Source organism: Mustela nivalis (assembly GCF_964662115.1).
Source record: "Mustela nivalis genome assembly, chromosome: 6".
Classification (NCBI taxonomy): Eukaryota; Metazoa; Chordata; class Mammalia; order Carnivora; family Mustelidae; genus Mustela; species Mustela nivalis.
Genome location: NC_139025.1, coordinates 155,904,236 through 155,929,203, shown reverse-complemented (window position 1 = coordinate 155,929,203; position 24,968 = coordinate 155,904,236). Strand labels below are relative to the sequence as shown.

At 54.6% G+C, this 24,968-nt stretch overlaps 2 protein-coding genes across 5 annotated transcripts in view; one reads left to right on the top strand and one right to left on the bottom strand.

Annotated features, from left to right (window-relative positions):
- The first annotated feature begins 597 nt into the window (after nucleotides 1-597).
- Nucleotides 598-16,125, top strand: CHRNA3 (cholinergic receptor nicotinic alpha 3 subunit). Its single transcript, XM_082736530.1, has 6 exons — nucleotides 598-760; nucleotides 2,182-2,321; nucleotides 2,431-2,475; nucleotides 3,382-3,491; nucleotides 7,601-8,612; nucleotides 15,033-16,125. The coding sequence occupies exons 1-6, from the start codon at nucleotides 682-684 to the stop codon at nucleotides 15,159-15,161; spliced, it is 1,515 nt and encodes a 504-aa protein (XP_082592656.1). The 5' UTR covers nucleotides 598-681; the 3' UTR covers nucleotides 15,162-16,125.
- A 1,212-nt stretch (nucleotides 16,126-17,337) lies between these two features.
- CHRNA5 (cholinergic receptor nicotinic alpha 5 subunit) overlaps nucleotides 17,338-24,968 on the bottom strand; it is a 44,838-nt gene continuing 37,207 nt past the window's right edge. For all 4 annotated transcript variants that reach the window (XM_082736531.1, XM_082736532.1, XM_082736534.1 and 1 more), the window contains 4 exons: nucleotides 24,625-24,669; nucleotides 23,276-23,385; nucleotides 20,940-21,771; nucleotides 17,338-18,862 (listed from right to left, as the gene is read on the bottom strand). In XM_082736531.1, coding sequence (XP_082592657.1) covers nucleotides 18,701-18,862; nucleotides 20,940-21,771; nucleotides 23,276-23,385; nucleotides 24,625-24,669 — 1,149 coding nt within the window. In that variant the 3' untranslated portion in view covers nucleotides 17,338-18,700. The remainder of the gene's footprint in view (nucleotides 18,863-20,939; nucleotides 21,772-23,275; nucleotides 23,386-24,624; nucleotides 24,670-24,968) is intronic.

Here is a 24,968-nt window from a genome sequence, read left to right as displayed (position 1 = left end):
ACTCCCTTGCAGGTGCAGCCCCCCACCGCGAGCAGGTCGTCAGGGAGCTGGATGCTGGGGCGAGGGGTGCTGAGGGAGCAGGGCCGCCGTGGGACGCCCGGGGTGCAGATGCGGCAGCTCCATTTCCAAGCCGCATTCCTTGGTTTCTTTTTCCCCGTGAATCAGGGAGCACTTCAAACCCACGGAGAGGAGCGCGGTCTGGCAAACACGCAGGTCCCCCTCCCGCCTCGACAAGCACCCAGGGGCGGCGGGCCCCGTTTCCGCCTCCCCAAACTATAAGGAAAACACGAACCCCGCGATCACGGCATCACCCCTGGGACCCTTCGCACTTACTCAGCGGCGTCAGGATCCCGCGCTTCGGAGAGTGTGTGGGAGCCTCTCCCGCGGCCCAGCCGCCCCGAGGTCTCCAGCGCGGGGCCCGCTGGACCAGCCCCTCTTCCCATCCCCGCGCGCTCCGGGGGCGCTCGACCCCCGCGGCCGGGAGGCCGCGCACGCCCCGCACGCCCCGCACGCCCCGCCCCTCCGAGCGCCGCCCCAGCCCAGCCTCCGGCGCTCCGCGGGCGGGAGGGGCCAGCGTCCGGCTCCGCGCCCTGCGCCCGGGCGTCCGGCTCTGCGCGGGCGGGCTGCGTCGGGAGCCGCCGCGGAGTCCGCCTGCGCCTCAGCCGCGCGCTCCCCGCGAGCATGGGCGCCCACCCGCGTCGAGCCGGGGTCGCGGGGCCCCCGCTGCTGCTGCTGCTGCCCCTGCTGGTGCTGCCGCCAGGTACCGGCGCGGGACCGGAGGGACGGGCGGGGGGCGCAGAGAAGGGGCGCCGGCCGCGTCGGGGAGCCCGGGTGCCCCTCCGGCCACCCCTCCACCCCGAGTCGTCTGGGCGCGAGCCGGGAGGGCCGGGGTTCGGGCGTCGGCGCCCTGGTCGTCGGTTCCATTGTCTGCCTCCCGCCTACCCCTTCCTTCTAGGAATTTATAAGGAAACTGAGGCCGGTGCCACCTACGGGAGGGGCCATCGCGGGAGGCTGGGGGCCGGCGCGTCCTCCGCTCCCGCGCGCTCGCCTCTCTGCGACCCGGGCCGCGCCTCGCGCCTGGTGCCGGGTCTCTGGGAGGAGGCCGCTGGCCAGAGCCGCACGGAGGAGCGCGCCGCGCTGGAGGGCCTGCGGGCGGCGGGGAGGGCAGGCACATGCCCGGGGCCGGGGGTTCGTCAGGGCTACACCGGGAGTCGGTCAGGGGGGCGCCGTTTCTGTCCCCTTGATGCTGGGGACCCCAGCACTCCGAGTCCCTGTGCTCCTCAGCAGCCCCTGCCTGAGGTCTCTGATGTGTTTGGGAGGGGGCAGAGGGCAAGACCCCATTTCAGGATGCGGGCAAGTTGGGTTAGACGTCCCCAAGGATTCCCCTCCTGCCCTGGCCGCGCTCAGACCTCTAAGTGAGAAGGACAGAGGCTGATTCAAGTCGCCTAGGGTGTGGCCTGGGAACAAAGGGGATCCCCCTGCCCCTTTCAAGGAGGTAAATTTGACCACGCTGGGAAAAGATTGAGATTGGCCATGGGTCTCACTCCGAGATCATGGGAGCCACACAGACACCCAGCTTCTTGGAGGTTTGGTGGGGAAACCCCTAGGGAGTCCTGGGCGGCTGCAGCCTCTTACAGGCTGGGAGGCAGAAGAGGGAGGGGGTGGGGCACGCCCTGAAAAGGCACTGGCCATCTGTCCATCCTGGGAGTGGCTGTAGAGGTGGACTGGACTTGCACTGCCCCCGCCCCATGTGAACACTAGAGTGAGGCCCCTGCCCCGTGTGAACACTGGAGGTAGGGTCGTTGGTGAGCCCTTCTCTGTGCTACCGTGAGCCCTTCACTTGCTGCAACCCTGGGGTGGATGCGGATAAAAAGATGTTTTCTGAGTAAAAGAAGTCAGGTTCAGAGAGATTGAACCCCTTGCCCAAGCTAACACAGCTTCCAAGCAGTCTGGCAGGATTTGCACCAGATCTATCCAAACTCCAGCCCAGGCTTGTGATCATGCTGTCTCCCTGGATGTGTGTGACCTCCTGTGTCTGGAGGGCCTCAGTTTCCCAGTCTGTAACTCGAGGCGCTACAGGGTCCCCGCAGCAGGCGATGAGGGTGCCGGGGTGGGGGGGGGGTGCCGGGGTGGGGTGGGGGGGTCCCTGGCGCAGGGAAACGTGGCACGTCCTTCCCTCAGTGGCCGTGGCCTCCGAGGCCGAGCACCGTCTGTTTGAGCGGCTGTTCGAGGATTACAACGAGATCATCCGGCCAGTGGCCAATGTGTCCGACCCAGTCATCATCCAGTTCGAGGTGTCCATGTCCCAGCTGGTGAAGGTGGTGAGTGCGGGAGCCGCGACTGGGGCGTGTGGTGCGGGGCTTGGTAGAGCCTCTCCCAGAACCAGCCGGGTGTTTGTGTTCAGGCGTCCACTCCTGTCTTTCCTTCTAGGACGAAGTCAACCAGATCATGGAGACCAACCTGTGGCTCAAACAAGTGAGTGAGCGGACCTCGGGCACTGCTGCCCCCTGGTGGTGTCTGCAGTCTCTGCTGCGCCACCCAGAAAAGCCCCAAAATAGGGGTCTCTTCCAGGGCTTGGGGTCACCTGCGCTGCTGCATGGGCCTCCCAGAAGTTGGCCCCTCAAGTCACACATGACAGGTTGTCACCTAGAGGGAGACAGCTCCACAGTCACACAGAGACAGACCTGGGCCCGGAGCCGGCCCCTGACTCCAGGCTAGTGTCCGAGCCCACCTCCTTCCCTTCTTGCCAAAAATCGGTCCTTCGGTAAAATCAGATGATGCTCTTTTCTCTGGTAAAACAGAAACAAGGGCTCTGGATTTTCCTCTTTAGACTGAGGCGAAGGACACAGGCTTCCACAGGCCCCAGGAGGCCTTGTCCAGCTCTGGACAGATAACTCTGGGTTAATGTGGGTTAATGTGGCCATTTGCACGCCCACGCAGGCAGGAGGGTCTGGTGCCCACTGGATACCTGTTCACAGCCTCACCCGTCCTCCCGTCCCCCAGCCTGGGTTCCTGAATGCTCCTTGGGCCCCGGGGGTGTCCCGGCTCCTTCCCCAGAACCTTCAGACACCAACCCCACTTAACCTGGAGTTGGTGGAGGGTTGTGGGTCCTCAGCTCCCTGTTCTTGGGCTGGGGCGGTGCAGACGGGTGTGGAGAAGCTCCTGGAGAGCCAATTCAGGATGTGAACAGCAGGCACTTGCGGCGTGCAGCTGGCCTGCACTAGCGGCCACCCCCGGCCGTCGGTTCGGGGCCGGACGGAGGCGGCCTGCACACACAGCCGGCATGGGCGCCAGAACGGGCTCAGGGACGTGCCTCGGAGGTGCGGGGGAGGGAGGAGACCGTGCGGGTCCTTCCGCTGCCCACCCCGCTTGCCCCCCCAGATCTGGAATGACTACAAGCTGAAGTGGAACCCCTCCGACTACGATGGCGCGGAGTTCATGCGCGTCCCCGCGCAGAAAATCTGGAAGCCAGACATCGTGCTCTACAACAAGTAAGCGCGGGGCGGCCATGTGCCTGAGCCTGGGCCCTGCCCGGGCCCGTGTCCAGAGGGCTTCGCCGATGGGAGAACTCCACGGGGATTTACTGAGCACCTGCTGTATGCCCGGTGCTGGAGCTACCCACCCTGACCCCAGCCCCTTACTGCACCCCGGGGGTGGGTGCAGGAATCACCCATCACCTCCAGGTGTGCAGCTGCCCACCGGAGAGGCAGCCACGGAGGGGACGCAGCCACCGAGGCCCTTGCTAGGACAGCGTCCTTCCAAAGGTCAGGACCCAGGGGAGCCTCACCCTCCCTCCTGACTCCGGGCCCACGGGTTCTCCACCTGCCCCTCATGGCACCTCCAACACCCGCCTCTTTCCCCAAACCTGATGCTCCCGCAGCGAAGCTCTGTTACTGGGCAAGTATGGGCTCCTGCGGTGTGTCCTAGTTCGTTCTCCGCGTGTGGAAAGCAGCATTTCTGCTTCTGTGCTTTTTCTCTGAAGTCCCCACGTTTCAGCCACGAAGCATTTCTCAGAAAAGCACTTGGTACACAGTTCAAAGCATTCTGCATTTAGGTTTTTGTGCCAGATTAGGACAAACTAATATGCTTTAACTACTAGGACTGAAGAAGCTGTATTTTGGCTGAGTCCCATTTTGTGATCTCTGGTGAAGCGAGTTGTCATTGTTGTTTGTTTGTTCTCTTTTCCCAAGGGAATATATCCATAAATTTTTCTTTCATGCAACTTCTATTTGTAAATTTAGTCTGCACGGAACTGGAACACAGGATAAACTCAGCCGGTTTGCAAAGTCTGAGCACCGAGAAAGGGTCCTGGGGCGCTGGCCAGGGTGTGGAGAATTTTTGCTGAGCTGGAATTAAGAAAGTGTGCAGAAATTTTAATCTCATGGTGCGAATGTCAGGGCTGCTTTCTTGCTGGCCATCTCGGGTGAACAGCTGGAGGACGGAGGCCATGAGTCTAACAAGTCTGGTCACCGTGAGCTGCTTCCCATCAGCAGGTAGCGTCAGGAATTCTCCTGGGATCTGGAACTGAAAATAGGTTCTAGAGGAACCCACACAGCTCTTCTCTCTGGGTTACGGCTGGAGTTTCTCAGAACTGGTCCCTCTGTGGAGAGTTTCTCTTCATTTTGACACACGAGCAATGTCTTCTTCGACAAGTTCAGGCCAGAGTTCCCCTGGGGTTTCCTTGTTTTCTGAAGTTCCTTCTCTAACAGGACCCTCAGCACTCGTGGGCACGAGACACCCCACATTCTCACACGTTCCTAACACACTGTAGCCTTTTTGCGTAAAGCTTAACTGGAGGTAAAACCCTTGCCTGCGACCTTCCTCACATCACAGTCTTAAAAACGCTGAGAAGTGTCTCTGTGGAAATCACACGCCTGTCTAAGCGGGCGAAATCCGGTGATTTCGGGTAGACAGCAGGGGCCACTGCCATGCAGAACAGGACCACAACCTGAACCGGGACCGTCCAGGGCGACCGGGGAGCACAGGCCTTGCAGGAGGCTGTTCCCCCAGCTCAGGCACCCGGACACTTCCTCCCTTTGTCTGTGAAGTCCTGTTGTTGGGGAGGCGCGTGGGATAAGTCTCGACTTTCCAAGTCCTGGACGTGAGATGTGTTCCGCTGCTTGATTTTTCACTCCAGGAACTCCGTTTGCACGTGCATCGGAAGTCCACCCATGCTCTGGATGCTTCTCTGGGGTTCCCATTTCTGTCAGACGTCGACCTCAGTCCTGTCCGGGTTCACTCCTGCGACCGCACTTTCGATGCCGTCTTGTTGCTTTTAGGCTTTGCTCCAAAGGCGGTTTTTCTTCTCGTGATTCTTTCTTCAGCTGCCAACTCTGGACACACCTGCTGCTGTCCAGCCGGGTTATTTAACTTCTTCCTGTTACACCGCTCCTTCCGCTTCCGGAGCTCCCTTCCCGCTTCTTGCTGGGCACACCAGACCGTCCATTTCCCCGGCCCCGGGGCCGTCCTTCCGGATGTGCCTTCCCTGCTTGTGATCTGGTCATTCACATTACTCAGTCTCGCACTCCCCTCCCTGTGGCCGTTGTGGAGATAGTGGCTTTGCTGAACTTTGAGGACAGGGTGGGTGGGCGTCTCCTTTCGCCAGCTCGAGAGCGTCTGTGTCAGCAGGCCCCTGGGTCGGAGCGTGGCCCCCGCTGGACACCTGCTTCTCCAACCTATAAACTGCCTTCTCTTCTCCACCTGTTTCTGACCCCATTTAGCTTAGGTCCTACCCTAAGCAGCATTTTTCTGTGTGGGTCTTTGTCCGCTCAGGAGGGAGTTTGGGGAATATCTGAGACTCGAGCCCACACCAGCTCCAATGGCCGTCCCTGCAGACCATCCATGGACCCTGCCCTTCCTTGCTTCTTCCCACAATCGAAGCCATAGGCCCCCTGTTTCACTGCTCCCCTTGCAAAGGATTCAACAGAGAGCAGGGGCCTCTTTCTGGAGGGGCAGGTGCTTCTTGTTGGTTTCTATGTCTGGGGCCCCTGGGACATGAGAACTCCTCTCCCCCGGCCATCACTGCCCCCCAGCTCACCTTAGGGCACGTGGGTGGTTTAGCGACCCCTCACTCGTGCGCCAGGCTCCGGTGGGTCAAGGCCCTGCCGCTAACACTCCACGGGAGCTGCGGTCTGACCGTCAGCGTCCTCTTCACAAAGGCGCTGGACTACAGCAGTGGCTAGGGAGGGCTGGCCAGTGACTGTTCTAGACCTGGGAGTGGGGGCGGTGGTCCCAGCTGCGGTCCCTCTGCCCTCATCACCCAAAAGCAGCCCCAACCACGGACAGTAGACCGCGTGGCTGTCTCCCAGTGGACACGTTCACAGAGAAGGGAGTGGGCCTACACGCCGTGATCCGGAGGCCCCTTTCTGTCCCCATGTTTTGTGGCCCTGGGACGCGGAAAGGAGGTTCTTCTGGGGTCTTTTCAGCCCCCCTGAGCAGGCCCCATGGCTTCTTTGGGAGAATCAGAGTCAGGGCCACGTGGACACTGCCCACCCTTCCTGCCTCCTGCCTGTGTGGAGCTGGAGCAAGGGGGAGCCTGTGAGAACGCGGCGGGTGACCTGGGGCTGAGCATGAATAGAGCCAGCAGGGCACCTGTGGGGCAGACTGGCCGACCCGAGGACGGGGAGGCAGTGGCCTGTGTCCTCCAGAAGCGATGCCGTCACATGCCTTCATGGAGGCAAGGAAGGTGGGACAGAGACCAACAAGACACATCCCTTCTGTGTCCACATGTTCTCACTAAATAACGGAACACAGCTGTCCCCAGACGTTCAAGTGTGTCCTGTTTGTGGCCCTCAGGGCGGACGGGTGTGGCAGCTTCTCCTTCTAGAGGGTATGGATTCCTCCAGTGCAGAACTCAGAACTCGAGTAGACCAGTAGGGCCCCTGGGCGAGGCCGCAGCTCTGACTCTCAGATGCAGGACTCAAGCCCCTGGGGCTCTGTGCGGACAGGTGGGAAGTGCAGAGGTGAAAGGAGAGAACCGGAGAGGCCAGAGAGCAGGAAGGTAAAGGAATCTGTGCACAGGGTCTGAAAGACAAGGCATCAGAACCCGTGACTGTTCGAGCGGAGCGGGGCTGGACGTGTCAGGAGAGCAGGGTCGCAGGCTGCGTCTGGTGTGAGCCCAGCTGTCAGGGCTCCGGGTGGGAGGAGGGGGCCCCCTGCCGTCTCACGGCCCCACTGCCTGGCCCTACACACCCACGTGCACTTAGCAGGTGCGCACTAGAGAATGAGTGTGGGGCTGACGGGTCTAAATCAGAATGAGGAGCAGACATGACCACAGGTGTCCCACCTCAGGGACAACCTTCACCCCATTTCTTTAGAGGGGAAACAATCTCTTTCGGGCCTTTGGAAGCATCTTAGTAAATATCAAGGCAGACTCACAGTTGTGGAGCAAACTAGGGACATGTCCTGGAGTTGGGGGGACACAGGCTTGGGCCGCGGTGTCCCCGTCGGTCAGCGGGTGGTGGCCTGGGCGACCTTCTCTGGTGTGCACTCCTGCCGCATGGTCTCGTATGCAGTTCCCAGCACCCGCTGCCTGTGGTGTGAGAAGCAGGCCCAGGTGAGCACGTGGTCGTGACCCTGGACCGCCCTCCTGTCTCCACAGTGCTGTCGGGGACTTCCAGGTGGATGACAAGACCAAAGCTCTTGTCAAGTACACAGGGGAGGTGACTTGGATCCCGCCCGCCATCTTCAAGAGCTCGTGCAGGATCGACGTGACCTACTTCCCGTTTGACTACCAGAACTGCACCATGAAGTTCGGCTCCTGGTCCTACGACAAGGCCAAGATCGACCTGGTCCTCATCGGCTCCTCCATGAACCTCAAGGACTACTGGGAGAGCGGCGAGTGGGCCATCGTGCAAGCCCCTGGCTACAAGCACGACATCAAGTACAACTGCTGTGAGGAGATCTACCCCGACGTCACGTACTCGCTCTACATCCGCCGCCTGCCGCTCTTCTACACCATCAACCTCATCGTGCCCTGCCTGCTCATCTCCTGCCTCACTGTGCTGGTCTTCTACCTGCCGTCCGACTGTGGCGAGAAGGTCACGCTCTGCATCTCCGTGCTGCTCTCCCTGACCGTGTTCCTCCTGGTCATCACCGAGACCATACCGTCCACCTCGCTGGTCATCCCGCTCATCGGCGAGTACCTGCTGTTCACGATGATCTTCGTCACGCTGTCCATCGTCATCACCGTCTTCGTGCTCAACGTGCACTACCGAACACCCACCACGCACACCATGCCCGCCTGGGTGAAGACCATCTTCCTGCACCTGCTCCCCAAGGTCATGTTCATGACCAGGCCGGCGGGCGGCGAAGGCCCCGGCCAGAATCCAAGGCCGGTCTGCAACGCTGAGCTCTCCAATCTCAACTGCTTCAGCCGCGTGGAGCCCAGAGGCGGCAAGGAAGGCTGTCCCTGCCAGGATGGGACGTGCGGCCAGTGCCACCACCGCAGGATAAAAATCTCGAATTTCAGCGCCAACCTTCCGAGAAGCTCCAGTTCGGAGTCCCTGCATGCCGTGCTGGCCCTTTCGACGCTGTCACCGGAAGTCAGAGAAGCCGTCCAGAGCGTCAGGTACATTGCGGAAAACATGAAAGCACAAAATGACGCCAAAGAGGTAAGAAGCCGTTACTCCCTGGGGTGGATGGGCAGGGTGGGCCTGAGTTTGGCCCGGGGTCAGCGGCTGAGCTCAGACCAGCTTCTCCATGGACCAGGCGGCTGTCCTGGATGGGTGGCGTCACTGCTCCCAGCAGGGGAGCGGCTCCAGAGGTGGGTGGTTGGTGCAGAGAAGAGCTGGAAGCTGGCTTGTGAGCACGTGGCCCCCACGTGGCCCCAGCGCTGAGCTCATATTCACTTCCCTTGCCGACCACGTGCTTGCCCCATTTAGATGTCAGGTGCACACGAGTCTGCATTGCGTGGACACCCGTGTAACCCCGAGCTGAGTAAGGATGTGGGGTGTTCCTGGCGCCCCCTCCCAGGGACCCCCGACCTCCTGATGTCCGTCAGCTTTACCTTCCCTTGGCCTTCATCTAGATGGATTTCCGTGGCACGCACCCTTCCACAGCTGACCTCTTTCATTCAACAAAATGTCTTGGAGGTTTGCTTCCCATGTCACCTGTGCTGCCAACACAGCTTGTCTAGTTCGGGCCTGTTGGGAAGGAAGGCACCACGCGTACTCTCATGCACGTCTTCTCGTGGACACGCGCACCCGCGGCTCTCACTGAGCTCCGCAGGAAGGTATTTTTAACTTCCTTGGTGGGCACCGCGAGGTCCCCCAGGCATTCGGCCAGGGCCATCCCCCCGCCAGGCGGTGTCTGTGCGTTTCTGTGGCTGCACGCCCCTCCCCCAATGCATGTGAACCAGAGCCTTGTTGCCGTTTTCATGAGCTTTTCCCTGCTGAGAAGCGAGTGGGAATCTTTCCCGTTTGTCTTCTCCTGTGAGGGATCCAGGCGACCTCTCCTGCTGGTTGTTTGTCATTGGCTGAGCTCCTGTCTCTTCCGCAGATGTCACACTAGACGTGATGTGAGCATTAGGGGATGTTTTACACGTGCGATAGCACGTGTGTGCTGCTCCCCGACCCTGCGTTTACCCCCAGGGTTGTCAGAATCACACACAATGCTTTTGTAAGAAACTCTGCTTTCACGGGAACGGGCTCTGCCTTGCCTTGCTGAGTCGCAGGGAGCTGATGAACGGGTCGTTCCAGCCCCGGACGCATGGCGAGCAGTTAACACGGGTGCGGAGCGGCTAGAGCCTCTCGTGTTCCTCTCCGAACGCCTGGGACAGTGGAGGAGACAGGAGGGAGCCCGCAGCCGCCGACTGTCCTGCGCCCCACCCGCCTGCACAGCGGTGAGCTCGCCACAGCCACAGCCACCGCGGGGCCTCCTGCTCACCCGTCGTTGAGCCACAAAGTCAAGCTCCCCTTTAACTTCAGCTGAAGCAGCTGCTGGAGCAGAAGTACCTGATCTGTGACAGCCTGTGGCCCCAACACTGACAACCCAGGCAGGCGCGCTCTACCCTTCCCGCATCCGCCTGACACAGCTTCCGTTAACAGAGACCTCATAAGGACTGAAATCTGAGTACTCATACTCAAGCCTCTGTCGAGCTATCAAACTAACTCTCCAGGCACCCAGGGGGCTCCGTCTGTGAAGCGTCTGCCTTCAGCTCAAGGCAGGATCTCAGGGTCTTGGGATCGAGTCCCGCATTGGCCTCTCTGCTCTGCGGGAAGTCTGCTTCCCCCTCTCTCTCTGCTGTTCCCCTACTTGTGCTCTATCTCTAAAACAGATAAAATCTTCAAAAAAAAGAGAAAGGAATTAACTCGATTCCAAAGTTACTAGGCACCATACAAAGTGTTAGAGTGTGACAAGCATCTTTTCTAAAAAAGGACTCTGTTAAAAATTGTTACTAAAAGGGAAATTGCCACTGAAATGCCCAGAAGTTAGCGGCCAGTGGGAGGCACATGCAAGGGGCAACCATGGCTCAGCTCTGCTCATCCGTTGCCACAGGGGCTATAGACCGGCTGTTGGCTCTCCTGTTTCTCCAGAAATGGCAGTAATCTGGCCCACAGGCCACTGCACAGCAGCCTATGAGCGGGCAGTGGGAGCCGGGATGCCCGCCCTGTGCTGAGGACATAAGAGCTGCCTGGAGGGGCCCTCCCTCCCCTGGGTCGTGATCCACAGTTTTCCAGAGAGGCTCCCACTCCCCGGGTCCGTGGATTGGCCTCACCAGTTCTGGGTGCACTCGGCCTCCTCAGAAGCTCACCACAGGGCTGGGCTTCCAGTCTCAGCCGTGCTGGCCCCCATGGCACAGGAAGGCCTGGTGACCCTGGCAAGGAGGCTCCCTTCTCCGAGCCGCTCACGGGGGTCACCGTGTGCTCCCGCTTGTAAGAGGGGCGGTTGTAGTCATCCTCGAGCCTGGGGTCCCTCGGAGGTGCTCTTTGCTGACGGCACAGTTCGCAGCTGGTGGTTGCCTGCTCTCGATCTGGGAGGCGCACCCAGGCCAGGATCCTCTGAGCTGCCAGTCCGCAGACAGCTTGTCTTCTGCCGGCTGGAGACAGACGCACCGTGTGCGTGATGTCATGGCGCAGTGTGGACGGACGCCCCCGCCTTCCAGCGTCTCCCTTCTGATCCGTGCCTTATTCATTCCCGTGTTGTGAGTACTGTCGTGTCAAGGCTCAGTTTCTGCCATCTTATTGTATGTTTTCCATTTATTTTCTTTTTTCCCGGAGTTCATGCTGTGCGCTGTGAAGTCTGAATCGTGGCTGCTTGGAAAGCTGCGTCTTCTGTTTTCCTTCGTTTCGGGGAAGCTGTGCGTCTGAGAGTCAGATCCACAGCATTGCCTGGCGTCCGTGTCTCACCCCCAACTGCTCCCTGCTCCCCTCGGCCCTTCTGCTGCCCAGCCGCCCTGGATGTTACCGGGGCTGCTGCTGGGTGGGGGAGGCGGAGGGGTGGATGCAGTCGGCTTCCCGCACCAGGCTCTCACCCCAGGTGCATCCTGGGGCGTCCTCCTGCCCCTCTCTCCCTGCACCACGTGCCTTCTCCAGGGCTGACAGTGGAAACTTCAGAGGCCTGGGGGCTTCAAAATGTTAAAACTCTCATTTTCAAGGGAGTTTAGCTGGATCGAAAATTCTCGAGTTGAAGTTCTTTTCCTTAAACACTTAGAAGGTACTACTGGTTCAGTGTCACTGGTGAGCAGTTCTCAGTGAGCCTGACCCCATTAGTCTGACTGGCGGATTGCGTGCAGAAGCCTCTGGAATCTATACACCAGGACCGGGGTGTGTGTGCGGGTCTCTCCTAGACCGACATTCTCACCAACTGCTTGCCCCGAACGTCCACCTTCCGTTCTCAGGGGCTCCCAGTTCTCTGTGTCGATTTCTCCCTGTGCTTCCAGCCCCCACCTCTCCCCTCCTGCCCTCCGCCCCCCACCCCGCCTCACCGGTTCCTTCCAGCCTGCCCCCGCACCCCTCCTCACTGGTCCCTCCTCCCTCCTGCCCCCCACCCTTTCTCACAGTCCCTCCCTTCTCCCTGCCCCACTGACCCACCCCACCAGTTCCTTCCTGCCTGCCCCCCCACCCCTCCTCGCAGGTCCCCTCCTGCTCACTGTCCCATCTCTTGGGTCTTTTCCTTGACTTGTCTGTCTCACTTGTTTCTTCTGGGGCCCTGCTCCCTCTACTTCACATTTCCAATACTCTGTCATCTCTGCGGATCTCCTGTTTAGTTTGAATCCTTAACCTGTCATGTGAATTTCCTTTCGAATGGCTAAGTCTGCATATTGAGGTCTGAAAACTCACTTTTTATGGGTCAGCCATCCTTGCAGCTTGTTTGGGCAAGTGCCCACGTGGCCACAGGCCGGATGGACTAGACCACCCTTCAAAGGTGCCTCTTTCCCTCTGCATGACCTCGTCACTTAAGGGACATCTCAACCTCTGGCTTTTCACCTCCACCAGGCTCTCGTCTGCTCCCAAGGAGCCTGCATCTCTGGGCAGGGAGTGGACAGTCTGAAAAGAGGCAGAGCGTTCAGGGAGAAAAGAGCACAGCGCAAAGCTGTCCCCCGCCCACTGTCCTCCACCCGCCCACCCCAGCGCACCCGGGCCAGCCCCTAACCTACAGGCTCCTCTGGCTTCAGGGACATTCCAGGGCCGGCTGGCAGAACAAACCAAGAGTTTGTGCCAGTTCCCCGTTCTGTCTGACGCCTCTTGGTTGTCAGTAGTTCCAAAGTTTCCACGAACCACCCCGCATCATCGTGCCTTCCAGACTTTAACAGACCTAACGCCAGTTTTCAACCCCTCTTTTTGCGGCCCATATGTGTTCCTGGGTGAGACCCACGTCCCCTTCTCCTGCACCAGGCTAAGCCCACCAAGACGTTAGAGGAACATGTGTAGTTGGAGAAGGGTCGGGTGTCTGTTCGGCCTGAATCCCAGCAGGTGTTGTCCACAAAGGACTGTGTGCCCTGGAAGGACCACGTGCCCCACCTCATCTCACCCCGCAAGTCATCGCACTCGCCCCCGAGGGGAGCCCTGTCCTTTTTGATTATTTAAATGCAGTGGATTAACAGAGTGTGTTATTAGTTTCAGAGTTCAGTCTCTTTAACACCCAGCACTCGTAGAAAAGAGAGGGGCCCTACAACCAGCAATCACACTACTGGGCATTTACCCCAAAACCACAGATGGAGTGATCTGAAGGGGCACCTGCACCCCAGTGTTTACAGCAGCGACATCCACAGTAGTCAAAGTATGTAAGAGCCCAGATGTCCAAGACAGATGAATGCATGAACACAACGGAACTTTCCTCAGCCATCAGAAAGGATGAACACTCACGTGTGCATGGACAGGGATGGAACGGGAAGGGATTATGCCAAGCAAAACAAGTCAGTCAGAAGAGTTACAGAATCTCACTGATAGGTGGAATTTAAGGAACAAAACAGATCATACTGGAATAGAGGAAAAAATGAAACAAGATCAAACCAGAGGAGGAGACAAACTGTAAGAGGTTCTTGAACAGGAAACAAACTGAGGGGCGGGGGAGGGGCGGGGGGTGGGGAGAGTCAAGAGGGTGAGTACTGCTCTTACCTGCATGTCACAGACAGAGAAACCAAGGTAAACCGAGGTCACGTAATTGACCCAAATTCTCAGACTCTGGGATTTAAACCAAAGTGTCTCCAAGTCTGTGTTTCCGGCCTCTGCCTTATGACAGCTTTTGGGGGCGTTCGGCTGGCCGAGGGACCAGAGGAATCCGGGGGTCTGTTCTGTATTTGAGGCGCTTACAAACCACAGCCTGGGTCCCGGGAATGCAAACAGAGCATTATGTCTAATTGTAGCTGAGCCTAATGTCTTCAAGAGCACCCCCCGTGCAGCTCACGATGGGAGCGACAGTTCTCGTGCCCCAGCCCATTTCCGTGCACTTAATTCGGTTACTGAATCACATGCTGCTTCTTGATTACGCGATTATTTCTTCAAAATCCACTGATTCATGGGTTCTCTCTTCCTCAATTCAATTACGGCTTCCTTGCTTGCGGAGCCGTCTAGGACTGTAATTAACATGCGGTTCTCCTTCCTGTTTCAAGCCCGAACCGAAGCTGTGTTATATGCAATTAGTCTTGCTCTTTCTTCCGCCTCTTACTTTATTGTCAGCAATTACGTCTGATTTCCAGCCTGTCCCTGTCCGTGGTGCTCAGGCCTTACGGTGGAAGAGGATCTTTGGTTAGCTGGGCCCGGGGAGGGGCCGCGGGGAAGACGCCAGCCTGGCCCTGATGTGCTGGTTTCATGGGCGGAACAGATGCTGAAAGGAAATTAGTATCTAAAACGGGTTAAGAACAGTACTTGGAAGCAATGGTAAGTGATGGTTGGATTGTGTTAGCTTTTCTAACAAGGTCCAGGAGCCCTCCCACAGGCACAGGTCAAAGAACTGGTTTTACCAACCTTATAAATTAGAAGTCAGTTTAGGAAAAAATAGATTATGGGGCATCTAGTGGCTCTGTCAGTGAAGCGTCTGCCTTTGGCTCAGGTCATGATCCCGGGGTCCTGGGATGGAGCCCCACATTGGGCTCCCTGCTCAGTGGGGAGCCTGCTTCTCCCTCTTCCTCTGCCCCTCCCCTTGCTTATGCTGTCTCTCTCTTAAATAAATAAATAAAATCTAAAAAAGAAGAAATAGGTCATGTGTACATTAAGAAATTTCTGTGGGTTTTTTTGTTTTGTTTGTTTAAGTGAGCTCTACACCAAACATGGGGCTTGAACTCACAACCCAGAGATCAAGAGTCCCACGCTCTACCGACTGAGCCGGCCGGGTGCCCCAAGAAGTTCCTGATTTAAAACAGACTCCACATGAGTGTTTCATGCCCATTTCTCGCAGGGCGTGGAGAGAGACTTGGGACTGGTGGATGTCTGCAGACGGTGTTAGGAGCAGGAGCTTTCTTGTGTTGGGAGGTCAGATGGCTTCAGCCGCTGCAACGTGTTGACTCGATGTTCCCACTGGATGTGGGTTCCCTCCACGGCCCTTCGGGCTTTATTTTTTCTGCTTTCCTGATGTGTGTTTCTCATTTTCAGATTCAGGATGACTGGAAGTACGTGGCCATGGTCATTGATCGCATCTTCCTGTGGGTTTTCATCTTGGTGTGCATCCTGGGGACGGCGGGGCTGTTCCTGCAGCCTCTGCTGGCGAGGGACGAGGCATGAGGCCAGCTGATCAGCCTGGGCATGGGGCGCGTTTGTTCCTTCTGGTGGGAAACGTCGCTACCCTAGGATGCAGCCTGTGCCCATCATTGGGAGGCGCCCACTTCAGTGCAGGACCTCCAGCCGTCACCCCCACCTCCAGACCCTCCTCATCCCAGAAACCACGAGCCCCCCGCCCCCTTCCCCAGCACCCCCATGCCACTGTTTGTAGGATTTTGACTGAGGACCCCATATAAGTGAATTATGCAATACTCGTCTTTTTGTGACTGCCTCCTTTCCCTGAGCGTAATGCCCTCCAGGCCCGTCCGCATGGTGGTGGGTGTCTGAATGTCCTTCCTGGTCGCGGCTGAGCAACACTCTGGTGCATGAGCGGATGTTCTGCATATCCGTTCATCCGTCGGTGGACGCCAGGGGCTCCCGCATTTTGGCCATTACAGACAACGCTGCTGTGAATGTGGGTACCCAGGGATCTGTTGGGAGACCCTGCTTCCAGTTCTTTGGGGTAGAGGCCCCGAGGTGGAACTATTCTATTTTTAATTTTTTGAGGAAGCACTGGACGGCTCTCCACGGTGGCCGCACTGTCTCCCACGCCCCTGGGGCTCTGGCTGGCCTCATTGCCATCAGGGCTCACTCCCTGTGCTTTCGACAGCCCCGTCCTCCTGCATGGGAGCCGGGGTCTCACTGCCATTTTGATTCACATTTACGTAATGATGAGGCTGAGCATCTCCTCCCGAGCCTCTCAGCCCTCTGTGCGGCACCTTCGGGAACGTGTCTGCTCAGGTCCTCTTCCACTTGGGGCAGGGTTGTTTGGGTGTTTCAGTCCTTAAGTTCGAGTTCTCTGTGTATCGTGGTTATTAAGCTCCTATATGGCATGTGATGTGCGATATTTTCTCCCCGTCCGCGGGTTGACTTTTCACTCTGTCAATAACATCTTGTAATGCACAGATTTAAATTTTCATGAATTCCACTTTGTCAGTTTTTTGTCACCTATGCTCTTTTGTGTGATATCCCAGAAGTCACATCAAATCCCGCATTGTAAAGAATTCGTCCTGTTGCCTCCAAGAAGTCTTACATTTAGGCTCTTTCTCATGGTTTCTGTCCTCGAGCTACCAGCGTTGGATCTCGCATTTCAAGGCTTACTTATCCCGTTGTCTTCATTTTGTCAGAAGGGATTCATGCAAGAAAAACGTCAAGAGTATTTATTATAGATAAGTGAACATTTAAACTGGCTTTCTGGTAAAGAAACGTCAAAATAGCGGTGCCTGGGTGGCTCAGTGGGTTGGGGCCTCTGCCTTCAGCTCAGGTTATGATCCCAGGGTCCCTGCATCGGGCTCTCTGCTCAGCAGGGAGCCTGCTTCCTCCTCTCTCTCTCTCTCTCTACCTGATTGTGATCTCTGTGAAATAAATAAATAAAATCTTCAAAAAAAATTTAAAAAAAAAAGAAACATCAAACATCACTGCAGCTTTTCTGCAGTGTCGGGCGGTATGCTGTATCAAAGACCGTGTGAAAATGGCCAAACTAGGAAGACTGTCTCCTGCTGGTGGTGGTGGAGGTGTAAGCAAGACCCCGGCATGTCTGTTTAGGTCGGTTCGCAGCAGATTTCCCAAGGCTTCCTTCCCCAGCCCACGGCCCGCTCCAAGTGTTGTGCTCTCTCAGCAGCAGCCCTACCCCCGCTGGCTTTGATCCTGCACCCTGCTCCCCCGCCACCCGGTTCCCAAGATTCTGAGGGTTGTAATTCTACCATGGAGCCCGCTCATGTCCCAGAGCAGCCTGAGTGGCCACTGGGAGAGGTGGCAGCTGTTCCCACGGTCACAGTGGATGGACCTCAGCAATAGCACTTCCCAGCCTTGGCACCAGTGACATTCTGCGTCACTGCACTGGGAGGACTGTCCTGGACATTGTGGGATCTTTAGTGGCCCCCCCGGGGTCTGCCCAGTAGATGCCAGTGACACACCCCCAGTCCCTTGCCGGTTAGGACAACCAAAACTGTCTCAAAAAATGAAGTCTCCCCTCGAGCACAAAACTACCCAATTGAGAACCACTGCTTGAGACAGATTATTTATAAGTGAGTCTCCTGGACCATAGGCCGGAGTCTGGGTGGCCGCTGGTAGGAGACGAGGGTTCACGGAGACCGTTTTGATCTTGCACTAGTCGTTTGGATGTTTAGGCTATGCAAAACAAAACCGACAGAACTGCAGCCCGCGCTGACTTGTGTTTCAGTAAGTCAAATGAAGATCTCTCTAAACTTTACTCATACAAGTTACAAGCAAAAGGAATGCAGACCAGAGAGGAATTAGGGAGTGAACGTGTTAAGCTAGCTAACGGGCAGTTTAAACTTGGCAAACCCAATGTTCACTTGCTGAGGGACACGGAATGTGTGTCCACAGTGAGACAGGGAAGAGCCCATCCGCTCCCGCCTCCAGGGAGCACCGACGCCCTCAGACGGTTACTCACCGTAAACAAGGCATTTGTTCTCTGAGACCCTGGAGTCGTGCATCAAACCCAGGTTCCTGCTCTCCCTGGTCGGTCGCAGCTGAACTGCGACCGGAGAGAGGGAATCTCACTCGTTTACTGGCGACAGCCCATCCGACACGAGAGAGCAGTGAAGGGCTAAGCCCGCACGGCATCTCCCAGCCCTCTCACCTGCAGGGCTCTAGCACTGTTAACTGTTGGGACCAGAGAGAAACCGAAACATTCTGGACACGTAACGATGAGCTTCTGCCTGGTTAGAATCCACCTTTCCCTGCGGGAGATGGTTTCTACTACGATTTGGTATTATCCACAGCAGTTTGGTGTTTTTAAGTTTTAAAACTGAGATTCACTTCATTGTAGAGGACTGATCTAAGGTGAAGGGTACAGAAATGCTACAATTTATGCAGAAGGTGGTTATTGTGGGAAATGTGGACAAGGGGGTCGAAATTATTAAGGAGACACTCGTGCATGTCCGTGGGAGTTGTCTATTGTATGATTTTACAACGGACGGTAAGCTACGAAAATAGTTAATACTGTAATTGTTCAGTTAAAGCATCTAAGAAATAAAAGTAAGCCTTCAAGGAATTCCCGCTTTTCATTTTTTGAAACGTCGGTTCTAGAAAATCAGCATCACACTTAATCGTCACTGCACCAAGTACCTGGCTCATTTACCACCGCCGCGGGCCACCGTGCCAAAGATGAGATGCGCGTAGAGGACAGGGAGATTTAAAATGTGCGCTTTTTACCAAATGCAGAAGTAGCTCTGAAATCCATCTTCAGACACAGTCAAGCAGCGTGCACCCCTGTGACTGCAGCTGGTCTTACTTGCCAGGACCCAAAGGCCGGGTTTGTGCTAGTGCGGTTCAGATACGGGGTCGCTATTTCTAGATCAGATGTTGAGCCGGTGCCTCACTCATGCAGGTGAAGTGTTCCAGTGGGCAATCTAGTAGGGTAGGTAAACCAGTGCTAGCTGCTGTTGGTCTGATCAAACTGGCATCAAATTTCAAGCACAATTTACATTTTCTATGGTGATAGGTACAGAGCTATGTGTGCCTACCAGGGGGAGGCATCACTTGCTTGCCTGTCCGATGTGAACTGGGACTGTTATGTTTGCCCACTTGTGAATAACAGGAACAAAAAGCCCAAGAGATCCAACAACTGAAACCAGAAGAAAAGTCCACAGAAACATCCGATCCAGCACCTGGGCTATGAATTTCCAGTCTTCAACAACCTGTTGCAGAAGAAGAAAAAACACACATAAGTTTAACACGTGACTGAAAGTTGCATAATCAAGATATTACACACTGAGAGGCCAGACCAGCTTCTGCCGCCCACCCCCACGGTGTGACAGTGAAGGACCCTGTGCTCAGAGCTCGGGATGCGTACAGTCTCCACAAGCTTGCAGGACCACTGCACATGCTATTAAATTACAAGTTGATCTGTAATATATTCAAGTGGCATATTTTGACAGATGTTTAGTAAAGTCAGGATATACTATTTGCATATTTATTATAAGATAAACTAAAAAAACCTCTCTGATTCTTTTTCTATAGTTATTTCTGTTACTTACTCTTGCCCAGCAGTGCTTACTTATTTTAATTTGTGAAGAGAGCCCAGCCTGAGGTTGGACTGAGGTTAATGAATTTCAAGCCAAGTTAAAAGTTGCTTCAGAATAATATCTATTGGGCAGTCCCGAATCTTCTTCCCTGCCCCACAAGCTGCATTATTTGGTTTTGGATTCCCTGCGAGCCATTTTAATCCAAGCTCGTGAATTCAGCTCTGCTGGCCTGGACCTCAGTTCATCCCATTTTGCAGCCTAAGCGGGGAGGGAGCTCAGCAGCTCTCAGTGACCTCAGAGGAAGGGCAAGGGGAGACCAGCCCCTGAGCACCAGAAGTTGCCCCTGCCTTCGTGAGGCACGAGGTCCCCTACAGGAGCTCTGCCCCCAGGTGTGGGACAATGTGGACTTCAGGGGGCTATAAACACTCTACTGATTGTCTGAGTCCCCCTGAAAATAAAATCCATTTACTGACTCCAGGGGATGAGTGCTGGTCCTTTCACACAGCCCTTTGCAGATTAAATTCTGTCTCTATTCCAATCATGACTTAACATTTATATGTTTTAAGACTCCATCGATTGCTTCAGACCTCATAAACTCATCATACTAATCATGAAATAGAAACCTTACAAATCCACAAGCATTACACGTTTTTCCGATATCTATGTCCTATACTCCTTCCGGGGGGGAGGGCTGTGATTTTACCAGATTCGCTTTGATGCTTCTTCCCACACCTGCTAGACATTTTTCCATTTAAAGAAGCTTTAGAAATGAGAATTCATATAATTTTAATGGGGCTGTCCCAAGTAAATTCAATTATGAAAATGCTATATTCCTAGCTTTAAAAATATTATACACGAGTAAGAATGGTGGGATGCCTGAGTGGCTCAGTGGGTTAATCCTCTGCCTTTGGCTCAGGTCATGACCCCAGGGTCGTGGGACTGAGTCCCACATCGGGCTCCTTGCTCAGCAGGGAACCTGCTTCTCCCTCTGCCTCTGCCTGCCTCTCTCCCTGCTTGTGCACTCTCTCTGACAAACAAATAAACAAAATCTTTAAAAAAAGAGTAAGAATGGTGACATTGAAATTTGATGTTTTGAAAGTTCAATCTCATATCACATTAGTAGAATGTATTCATGTTCAATTCTAACTTTAAATATTAACCTTAAGTAAGAAGCCAGTGAGAGTTATTTTCCCTAATAAAGTTTGACATGAATTTTTATTTTTAAAAAAAATTAAGCATGTTATTAAGCACTATTACTAAACTTCACATGAACACTTTGGCATATGTGACACCCAAGAATACCTTACTGCTTTTAATTTCACTGATATTCTCTTGTAAATGAACAACAAAAGGATATATTCTAGAAGAAACATCTTGGCTATATTTATAAAGCCTCCATTAGGCTCATTGGTTAAAAAATGAAACAAATTCTGATCAATGATCGTGCCGAGCTGTGCCGACAGATCAGCACAGAATTCAGACACAAAGTTATGGAAGACAGAATTAAAATAATCATGGCAGAATTGTCACTCTTGATAATGATGGAGTGGCCAGGGAGACGGAGAAGCAAGGGGGCAGAGGTGGCCTGATGCTGATATTTTGATGAAGCCAGTTCCAGTAAAGACCTTCTAAGGACAGTGCCCCAACATTTGTGGCCCTCGACATCGGGGTCCCCTCGAGGTCCTGCCATTTACTGCCCCGCACTCAGAACAGAAGCAGCCGTGTACCGCAAACACCACCCGGCACGGACCTCACGGACGTCGTTCTCCTTCGTGACGTGTCTGGTGATGTAGCGGATGGAATCCAGCGCGGCCTCCAGTGGGTTTTGAGAAGACTCTGGTCTCCCAGCGCCCTCGGTCCCCTCTTTCGGAGCAAAGTACCGGTCCACATGGCTTCTCATGCAGAGCAGTTTGGGAAGCTTATGCAGAAAGACCCTGCGGACCCAGGGCGCCATGGCGTCGTGTGTTGAGGAGGAACGGTGGTGGATGTTGATGGCGAAGACGGTGACCATGATGGACAGCGTCACAAAAATCATGGTGAACACCAGGTACTCTCCGATCAGAGGGATCACTTTGGAAGACGAGGGGATGATCTCCTCGATAACCAGCAGGAAGACCGTCAGAGAGACCAGTACAGACGTGCAGAGACAGATCTTCTCCCCTTCGTGGGAAGGGAGATAGAAGACGAGCACGGTTAGGAAGGAGAGGCCGATACAGGGGATGATAAGGAACAAGGTGTAGAAGAGAGGCAGGCGCTTGATTACGAAGGAGTACGTGATGTGTGGGTACCAGCAGGAGCTGTCCGTCCTGTTCCCTTTGCTCCCCGTGGCGCTGACAATCTCCCATTCTCCGTTGTCGAAGAAGTCTCTCTTGTCTACGTCTTGGTCCTCCAAAATGATATCAACCTGTGATCCGTCATAAGTCCAAGAACCAAACTTCATGGAACAGTTTTGGAGATCAAATGGGAAAAACGTGACATCGATAGTACAGGAACTCTTGTAGTTTGCGGGTGGTGTCCAGGTCACCGTGCCGTCATGCCTAACGACAGCTTTTGTGCTGGCCCCCTCGAAACGCCCGTCTGCGCTGAAACACACACATGTACAGGACAGTGAGAGATGAGACAGCCCAAACCCACACTTCACGAGCCTTCTGTGAAAGAAAGCCTGTGCCAAAACACGAGACACTTTGTAGATGAGTGGGCCAGAGACATGGGGACTCTGTTCTAAGTCCATCTTCCTCAAACACGGGACCCTCCGGGAGCCAAACTCCTTCCACATCCTCTCCAAGACTGGCGAGCCAGCTCGACTTCCCAGCATCCTGATTCTTGAGAGGCTGAAAGATCTCACCTGACCTGTGAACTACAACTGGGCTATTTAAACAATCAGAGAGCAGCCAGAGCCCAACTCCACGTGCCTAGACTCCCCCACAGTGCTCTTCCCTCTGTCACAAACACTGGACGCCAGCCTGTGGGCCTCTTGAGCTCTGCCACCCCAGGAACTCACATCCTGGAGAAGTCAACCGACATAAGCTTTCTTTGAAATACTAGTTTCTTGTATCTTAAAACTCATGTGACTTTTGTTAGACTCATGCCTATGCAAACGTGTTTTCAGCTGCCTGGAGTACAGGACACTCCAGGGAGCTATGTCCTGAGAAGGTACACCTTGTTCCCTCTTTACCTGCGGAGAAGCGAGCAAGGAAAGGGTGTCTAAAGACTGGTATTTTTGCATAGTGTTTGCTCTGACTTCATGCCAAATGCCTTCTTGCAAATAGCACAAAGTGTTTTAGGAGAAGCACAAATTTCCAGATTTGCCATGGGTGGTCCTAGAAAACCTGAAACTCGATCCCAGAATTATCCTTTCCCCCAGTGAGAACCATCCTGAAAACACAGTGAGGTAGGATGCCCGTGGAGATGAGTGGACTCAACGCCCCTCATCAAGGGATAATTCCAATGCAGTATTTAAGAAAATTAGAAGCAAAATTTATTTGAACATAAAGTAAAACTTCAACTATTTTTTTGAAAAAATAACCCCCAAATCTGGAAGGTGATCTGGCAGAATCGTAGTCTATTGAATCAGAGGGTAAGTCTGACGTCAGGCTGCCTCGTGGGAAGCCCACTCGGATACAGGCAAACTGTGGGGTCGTGGCCGAGGTTGTAATGCCGGTCCCCGTTTGTCCGTCAACAATGCCACCCGAATGACAGTCAGGATCGATAAAGCACAGCGGCTCAGAGCACGCAGCCAGACACGGAGTGAGTCCACTGTACGTGTCGGCTACTGTGCACGTTGCCTCCAAGTGCAGGGATGATGGGGTTATTATAGGTACCCCCCCCCCTTCCTTACACCTCCCTGGACTTCCCAGAAGCTCTACAAGTCTTAAAAACCAAAGAACACGTTCACAATCAGGAAACAATATACCAAGAAAAGGAGAGGACCCACAGAGCCTACGAGCAGGTTCACAAAAACATAGGATCAAGTCATTTGATCTTAGAGCTAAACAATGTTCCAAGAGAAGAAAAGTTACTAGTGCCTCATAAAAATACAAGTGTTTCCTTTTAAAAACACAAAGTGGTATTTAGAATATAACTTACTTATCAAACAAAACAATGTCTGGAGTCCAGAGAGAGTCTGAAGGGACGCGTATAACTTTTATTCCTCCGTACTCCTCAGGATGCCATCTTAATTTCACGTCCGTCCACTCCTTCAGAACAAAGACAATGGCCTCAATTGCCAATTCCAATGACATCGACGGTCAAGAGTAGTAAAAGCTACACTTTTTACCAAATCCAGAAGTTCTAGACACAGAAAGCGTCTCTGCTCGCCACAGAGAACACTCAGCTCCACATCTTACTTGAGAGCATGGGAGCACAGCCCCCAGTCCTCATGCAACACAGGTGAGGCCCGTGCTCTGCTCGGCACCTCCTCCCCCGCCAGCGACCATGCTCAGGGCTGCAGCCATGGGCATGTAAGGACCAGGTTTAGGCAGACTTTCTCTTTTCCAGCTCTATTGTCATTGGTTGGACTGGTCCCCCTGGATTTATTACACACTCCACAGATATAAAAACCTGTCCAACCTCCACAAAGTGACATTCTGGGATCATGTTAAGACTTGCACCCCCCAAAAAGGAGGCATGCCTTTTAGGAATTAGGGCCAGGGAACTGGTAGTCCATGCTATAATTAGGGATAATAAAGAAAGACTGAAGGGAAGCACACAGCAGCAGCTGAGGACGTAAGTCTGATGGCCCAGAAGACAGAGAAGTCCTTTCTACAAAGGGCTCTGTCTATAAGAGTAACTCATCCCCCATTCCCATCTCACTCCAAGTAAATACCATCATCCCGACACCAGCCCAGGTGCCTACTAAACGCCTCCCACTGCTTCTCTGACCTCTTCTATACACGCCTCCTTCCCCATGGCTCACTCATCCCTACCCATACTGGCTGGCTTGCTCCTCCTGAAACACCCCAGGCACACTCCAGCCACAGGGCCTTTGCACATGCTTGTTCCTCTCTGCCTGGGTCAGTTCTCCCCCAGATACTCATACGGCTTCTTTTTCTTCCTCCAGGTCTTGCTCAAACACTACATTCTTCTCAATGGTTTCCCCGTCCATCCTATTTAAAAGTACATCCCCAAAGATCCCCTTGCCCCCTGTGAACCTTGTCAGCATTCGAGGCACAATACAGCTTCCTTGTTTCTTTCCTCCAACCAAAAGGAAGCTTCCTGATGGCCAGGACTTCTGTCTGTGTTGTTCACTGCTGTTTCCCTGGTGCCCACAACGGTGCCTGGCAGACAGCAACCGCTCCATGAGAACCCCATCGACCCCCACCCTCCTGCATCCTGCCCCGCCCCCAGAAACCCCCTGCTCGTGTTCCTCGGTGCTGTCAATCCTCTGGTCACAGCACCCGGGACCACTCAGGTGACCTTTTGCATTTCATACACACCTGTTTCAACCAGACATTTGTTGTCATTAACTGGTTTTTCTCATCCTAGAAAACAAAAATGTAAACAAGGCTGATTATTTCTAGTACAGAAACAATAATTCTAGAAATAAGAACTTTTATAGTTTTATACAAACACTCCTGTCCGTACAGTCCCTACGTCCTGCTCATGGATGCCATTCTCTGGAAGGGCAGGGTCCTTTTTCAGCCTAACTGCATGTCATTCCCCTCAGGGTGCTCTGTACGTCAGGTACACCGCCATGGCACCCACCGGCATCTCCAACTGAACACACGGGCTCAACTACGCTGTGACCTCAAAGCTGAGACACAGTCCAAGGAACAGGCAC